This window comes from Mastomys coucha, unplaced genomic scaffold, assembly GCF_008632895.1.
Source record: "Mastomys coucha isolate ucsf_1 unplaced genomic scaffold, UCSF_Mcou_1 pScaffold6, whole genome shotgun sequence".
NCBI classification, from domain to species: Eukaryota; Metazoa; Chordata; class Mammalia; order Rodentia; family Muridae; genus Mastomys; species Mastomys coucha.
Genome location: NW_022196912.1, coordinates 122,350,047 through 122,357,331, shown reverse-complemented (window position 1 = coordinate 122,357,331; position 7,285 = coordinate 122,350,047). Strand labels below are relative to the sequence as shown.

The following is a 7,285-nucleotide window of genomic DNA, read 5'->3' as shown; positions in this document are numbered from 1 at the left end:
AATCAAATCAACAGACAATTGCAAAAACCAAGTAAATATAAATGTTATAGATGCCCAACTATCAGTATTTTGAACAGTGAAACAATTTAATTTAAAACCGTGTTTAAAATGAATTGCAAAGAGCAGAAAGGATAAGAGAATAAGTAACCCCTCCTGGAAGTCATCTTCAGAGCTTATATTTCTATAATCTACCTTCTTACTCTACTGAGAATTGTACTGCTTCTGGTCAAACATTGCAGATTCTCCTCAAGAAGACCTCATGAGTTTTTACCAAATAAACACCTAAAAACCCACACAGGAGAAATAAACAAGCATGAAGCAAGAAGCACAGCGCCCCCACCACCCCAATCCTTGATTTAGACTCCTGAGCTGAAATGACATTCTTTAAATTAATTATATACTAAGGAGTCCCAGTTGGTTTTGTTTTTTTCAATGATGCAAGGACATTTAGCACACTACGAGCGACTAGACAACTGGACAAGCATGGCTGTGACTGCTCTCCGCAGCGTCCACTACTCGGCAGCATAAACCTCCAGAACTGAATTTTGAGTGGAAGTGTCCCTGAAAATGCAAACACCGAGTAATTTTGTTTCTGGTAATTGTGGACTAAGTAATCAGAAGAATATACTAACTAACAGAACCATAAACACCAAGCAGAAGATTACAAGTGCTTGCTTAAAGCCACTGAAGCAGTTTGCCAAAGACTGAGAAGGCACGTATACTGGTTTGTCAATTTGACACACCCGAAGTCACCTGGAAAGAGGGAACCTCAGATGAGGAACTGCCTCCATCAGACCGGCCTGCAGGCAAATCTGTGGGTGCATTTTCTTAATTAATGATTGATGTGGAAGGGCCCAGCCCACAGTGGGCAGTGACACCTCTGGGCGGGTGGTCCTGGCTATATCAGAAAGTAGCTGAGCCAGCCATGGGAGGCAAGGCAGTAAGCAGTGTGGCCTCTGCTTTAGTTCCAGACCCCAGGTTCCTGTTGGCTCCCCTGACAATGGACTTTCACCCGTAAGCCCAATAAGCCCCAAGTTGCTTTTGGTCAGCATGTTTTATCACAGCAACAGAAAAGCAAACTAGTACAGAACTTCTCCCTAAAAGCACTTGGTGATTCTGAGAAGAATGTTAAGGCTTGGTCTGGGGTGGTGAGCAGAGTGAAGGTGTTGGTGAGGAGGGCAGAAGGATGAACAGAACAGGTGGTCCTCCTATGGAATGAAACATTTCAGACCCTGAAACTGGACCAAGGAGACCCCACAGTAGAGCAAATGTAAATTACCTCTAGGGGACAAGAACATCATCTTCTGCCTCTAATTTTTTGTAAAAATAATTTGTGGCCACCACAAATCAACAGAAAAAGCCCTGCAAATGACTCAGTACAGACATTGTGTATCAACACAGACAATGATCATTGTGCATTCGGAGAGATAAAAGACAAAGCTGAAAAGCCAAGCAGATAACTGGAAATAAAAAAGGCAGCCAGTTTGTGATTAGAAAGATGCAGTGACTGAGTTAAAACCACAATGGTTAGTTTCAGCAACAGTTTCTATAAAGCAGAAGAGATGAGTAAAGAGATAGCCAAAGGGAAGAACGGAGAGGTCGATAAAAAGGGTAAAGGAGGGAAGAGAACTAGGTATCTATAAAATGATCCACATAAATAACTTCAGTCCTAGAGCAAATGTAAGAGAAAATGGGTAAAAACAGCTGGTGTGGGGAAAGCTAATGAACCATGAATCCAGAGTCAAGAAGCCATATGACCAGCACTCAGGAGGCAAAGACAGACAGATCTCTCTAAGTTTGAGGCCAACCTGGTCTACAGAGCAAGTTCCAAGATAGCCAAGGCTATAGGGAGAACCTGTCTCGGACTATAAAAGAATGAGGAAGAAGAGGAGGAAGAGGAGGAAAAAGGCATAGGAACCCAACTATACAGATAAGAACACACAAAAGACTGATACTGAGCAGGGTCATATACTTGTTCCAGCTCTTAGGAGGCTGAGCACAGCCAAGGAGTTGAAACCAGCCTAGATTACAGTGTGATGCCCTATCTCAAAGCAAAATGATACATCCAAAGCCAAGAAGCAGACCAAGCAAGAACTACTCTCATAACACGTGAAACATGTTATATAACAGAACAGGTGACTCCTCAACAGGAACAGTCAAGTCGGACTACAAGACAGCTTTAAAGGCGATTAAGCAAGGGAAGTCCTGAGTTCTGAAACTAATCAATGAAAGGATTCTTTTAAGTGGAGGAAAAGGTTCCAATGGGAATGGTTGTAGAATTCTGTGGATAGTCTAAAAACCAATGCTTTCATGGATGCTCTGTGCTATGAGTTACAGCTCAATGAAACTGTTTATAAACCAGACGAAGGTGAAGGATAAACATTTTCAAACAAAGCCCAACAATCTGTGCCAGCAGAATCTACACTAAAAGATACTAAAGGGGCCAGGCTGGCATTGTACACTCATAATCCCAGCAGCAGACAGGACGATGGTGAGCTCCAGGTCAGCCTGAGATCCTGCTCAAAAACAACAAAAACGCTTGCCATGCAAGCATGAAGGAGGTCTAGCCACATAACCCATATAAAAGTAGGTGGGTGTGGCAGCCTCCCTACAATTCTGTTAGAAGGTGACAGGAGCACAGATGGTTAGTGGCCAGCTGTGGTTCAACTGAGAGACCCTGCTTCAAGGAAGAAACTGGAGAGCAACTCCCAATGCCAACCCCAGGCCTGGGTGTGCCCCCCCCCACAAACATGTATGCACACATGCAAGCATACACATAAGAGATACAAAAAGCAAACAAACAAAAGCTTCGGAATTCAATCAGTGGTGGCGTGCAAGACGGTTGTCTGATATGCCCAACACTGCAATAGGCAGAAAGACAGGTACTAAAAGATGTTCTTCAGACAGACAGAAATGACCCCAAATGGAAGACTGGAAAGTGACAAAGGTGGCATGGCAGTTGAGGGAAACGGTGATCTTGGTAAACCGTGAGGAATAAATCATGCTAGGTAAAAGTAAAACATTAAATTCCTTTTTCACGTTCCACAAAAACCAAGGGTAGACGACGTCATTTCATATGACAAGCAGAATTTTAAGCTTTCTTCAAAATGTTCGTAAGCTATCCTCTTCACTTAAAAAGAAGAAACTCTACCAATTAGGAAGACGCTAAGCCAGACGATATTTAAACAGACACTTCATTTAAAAACATCAAACATACACAAATGGACAACCAGCCTCCTTAGTCAACGGAAACTGCGAATTAAAACCCCAATGGAATGTTCCTTCACACTCACCAGAATGCCTAAAATTTCACAGACAACACCAAGGGGTGTCAGGGATTTTTAAACAAGGGCTATCAAATGCTTGCTGGTATAAACTGATAACATGACTTTGGGAATTTAGTTCTATCAACTACAACAAAAGATGTACATGTTTTTATGTTTTAAAAAATAACAACTTATTTGTGGGTAGTAAAATAGCTTCTCAATAGAAATGAATGTTTTAGGAGGTACACCAGCATATTCATTGCAACGTTAATGGCCAAAGCTACACACAACTCAAAAGTCTACTAACATCAGTAGAATGGATAAAGTGTGTACTATCTATACTATGCAGGACAGAAGGTAATAGAAACATGATGGAAGAACTTCAGAAATACCTTTGAAGAAGGTAGGCAGACACAAAAATTACATAGTGCATTATTCGATTTACCCAGTTCACAAATCAGGTAAAACGAATCTACAATTGGGCACTACAGTGTTTAAGAAAGATGTGTCTAGAAGATAAAACTGCATAGGAAAAAAAAAAAAAAAGACGGCCTACGCTGCCACGCGCCCCGCCCCCCACCCCACCCCAGAAAGCAGGCTAAGGTTAGTCTGGAAAGGAAGGCTGGGTGCAGCAAATGAAGAAGAGGGCACACGAGTTTCTGGGTGTTGACAAGGTTCTGGCTGAGTGGCACATCACAAGCCGTACTTTTTGGGGTTACACACTCTGGGGGTTTGCAAGAGAAAGGGGACAGGAGGTCAGGAGAGAAAGGGAAAGAGGAGAGCGCCCGGAAGGAGATGAGCTACAGACGATGGCAAAGTGAGCAGGACCGCCGCGGCGGCGCGCGCAGCGGGAAGGCACCGCAAGGCAGGCGCGGCCTCCCGTGGACCCCGCGGCCTGAGCGTCTCCCGGTGCTCGGGCCGCCGGCGGGGGGCTCCGGGGCCGCCTCGATCCTAGGGCACCCCGCCCTCCATCCTGGGCGCTCCAGGCCTCGCGGTGCGCTCGAGGCCCCGACTCACCTCATCGTGGCTGCCGGGAGAGCACGGGGCCGGGGATGAAGGCGCGGCGCGACGGGGCGCTAGCGGGGCAGCCGGCCCCGGGCGCGGCGGCTCCGCGTCTGGCTGGGCTGCAGGCGACGGCGAGGGCTCATCTTCTCCGGCGGGCGTCCGGGCCGCTAGCTGCGAGGCAGCGCGGCCGCGGCGGCGGCGGCGGCGGCGGCGGCGACTGACAGCTGGGCCCCGGCCCCTGCCATCTTGGCGGGCGCGCGTGCCCCGGCCGGCGCGTGCGCGTGCCGCCCGCCAGCCGACGGGCCGGGGTAGGGGGCGAGCGGCGGGGTCTCGCGGGCGGGAACGGGCGAGCGCACGCGCACGCGGGTCCGCCTGCGACTCGGGGCGGCGGCTGGAGGGTGGGGTGCGTGGTGCACGCGGGGCGGAGGGACCCTCCGCCCGCTGCGGAGGCTGCGCGCGCGGACGCCCCTCGGTCCGCGGCCGCGGAGGGAACCGGCACGCGCCGCAGCCAAGCTCCACACAAAAGGCGCGGGGCTCCGCGGTCCGCGCCCCTAAGAGGGCGGGGCGTGAGGGGTGGGACGGGGCGTGGCCCAGGTCCAGAGGAGGCGGGGCGAACCTTTGTGGGAAAGGATGGCTGGGCAATCGGGCCTGGGGGCAATATAGGGGGCGTGGCCTAAGATCCCAAAGGAGAAACTACCTTAGAGGCACAGGTTAACTTCGTGAGTTCCAGGACCTTGTCTGCAAGAGAAAGACCGGGGCGACCTTAGCGGGAAAGCTTCGGGATCTTAGATCTAGGAGAGGCCTGGAGGAAGGGGTTAGCGGGGAGAAACAAAGCGGCGCTCCGCCGAAAGGCCTGGAGGGTGGCGGGCCTGGGGCCGGGATTTGGGGCGTTGACTTGCAGCTAGGCGGACAGAGTCGGGCGGAGACCCCACAGAATCCCTGGTGGTGGAGGAGCTGTATAGAGAAGGGCAGGTGGAGAGGCTTAGGGCAAAGGGTGTGATTCCTGAGGCAAGGATGAGCTGAGCTGGGAGAGTGCCAGGCGGCACGTGGAGCTCTACTGAACCGGCTTTCCAGGGCGTTCAGAACAGCATTGTTGGCTGAAAGTTGCAATCTTAAACGGATTCCTTGATCTGCAGTACTGTTAGCATTGCCTGAGGTTACAGTCCCCCTAACCTCACTTGTTCCCTCCTTCCTGGAATCCAGATTGGTCTCTTTATTACAGAAGAGCCCTGTCACATACTAAGAGTTAGGAAAACAGTCAGGCCTCAGGTCCCCTGAAGGCATCCCAGCTATCCCCAGGAGAGTCTAGGTAGGTGCATACTTTTATTCCGGGGCCAGGCCAGGCCAGGCATTGTGCTCTTCCTGCATGTGCCACAGTCTCCAGGTGTCTGCCCCTGGGGTCTAACAAGTTGTTGCCATTCTGTGACTTGGAGGGAATAATCAGTTGGTGGGTCTACTGTAAAGTTACAGTCTTTCCTCTGCACCCCACACTAGAATCACTGACACTAAGGAGAAACCATTTTTCAAAACAAAAGACTGGTGGCCTCTAGAAAGAAATCTTTTTGAGGGCACGTGTTTCAAAAACTGTTAACTTTTTGTAACATTTTGTATCAGAAGAGTGAAAAACATGAGTTCTTCTACTTACAAGGAATAAAGCCTTTATTCTGCTTTGCAAATAGAGGTTGGCTTCAAATGGCTAGCTGTTAGGGAAGGGGGAGGTCGGGTGGGGGGTTAGGGAGAAATGTGAGCACTCCTTATGTGTCCGTTTCCTGCTGATCCTCAACTGATCCTCAGCCCTGTAAGGTGAGCTTTAGAATTCCCACCTATTGGATGAGGAACTCAGAGAGGTTTGAGCATGTTTGGCATTAAATATGGAGCCTCCACCTAAGCAAGCACGAAGGGCTGGTTTAGACAAAGATCAGCATCCTCCACGGGGAAGCCGGATGCAGCAGAGGATGGGAGTGGCCCCTGTCTGTCTTGCCCTGGCCCTTCCTGCAGCTCATGGAGCCCTCTGATGAAAAAAACAGATTGCAGAGACCTCCTTAGGACCTGAGCTGCTGATTTTAGGAATTCACTGAGTGTTGTGGGGACGGTGATTTTCCCTTTCTCAGAATGCCTGTCCCCTTAGCTATGGAAGTACTCGCAGTGGTTGGCAGGAAAAACCGACAAAGGGTGCTGTATTCCCTTCTGGCAAGAAATAAAAATTACCTTTGATCCATTTTGCTCTCACAACTTGAGGTTAGCCTGAGGTTTCTGTTTTGACTCCTCTATTGAGTTCTTCAGCTCCTCAGGTGATGATTCTCCTTAAGATCATGTTGCACAGCTTGAAGGGAGACAGTTCCTACACCATGGCCTTGCAGCCGCACTTGGGAAAATACCAAGACAGGAAACATTTGACGGGAAGCTGGATCGGCGCGGTGGGAGAGAACCTTAGGTTAGCTGCCCTGCAGGCTCTGTGGGCCTTAAGAAGAGGCTGAGGCTCATGGATGTGTTAGAATGGCAGCTCGAGTCAGGACACAATACACACTAGGCCCAAACAGTTCCATGTGTAAGAGGTTTAATTGGGAGAGAGAGACAGGGTGGTGGTGGAAAGAGAAGAGGGAGAAGGAGAGAGAGAGAGGTGTTCCATATATATATATGATCTCATGGTGGCCACAGGTAAAGGTGGGAGGTAAGCTCAATGGATTCTGGGAATATGGCAGCTATTGCCTTGGCAACAGGTCTGTGAGACCCTCCTATGTGACGTCATGGGTTTCAGAGGCCCTGATGCCAACACTCATGGCTGTTGTAATCCTGCTTGGAACTAAGCTGAGGATTCCCACCATTTAAGAAGATAAAACCAGCTACATTCCTTGGGTAAACTGGTCAGAAACTCAGGAGGAGCCTTCTCATTGTGCTTCAATGTGTCTCCCAAAGAGTATCTTTTGGGAACTTAGTGTCCGATTTAACAACATGGGACCCCAGAAGGAGACACTCAGAGGGAGACACCAGGCCGCAGGGCTCTCTGCCTTTAT

At 49.4% G+C, this 7,285-nt stretch overlaps 1 protein-coding gene across 2 annotated transcripts in view; it reads right to left on the bottom strand.

The window, feature by feature from the left end:
- Evl (Enah/Vasp-like) overlaps window positions 1–4,783 on the bottom strand; it is a 123,763-nt gene extending 118,980 nt beyond the window's left edge. For both annotated transcript variants that reach the window (XM_031356701.1, XM_031356705.1), the window contains exon 1: window positions 4,284–4,783. In XM_031356701.1, the coding sequence (XP_031212561.1) occupies window positions 4,284–4,288 (5 nt within the window). In that variant the 5' untranslated portion in view covers window positions 4,289–4,783. The remainder of the gene's footprint in view (window positions 1–4,283) is intronic.
- Between the last annotated feature and the right edge of the window lie 2,502 nt (window positions 4,784–7,285).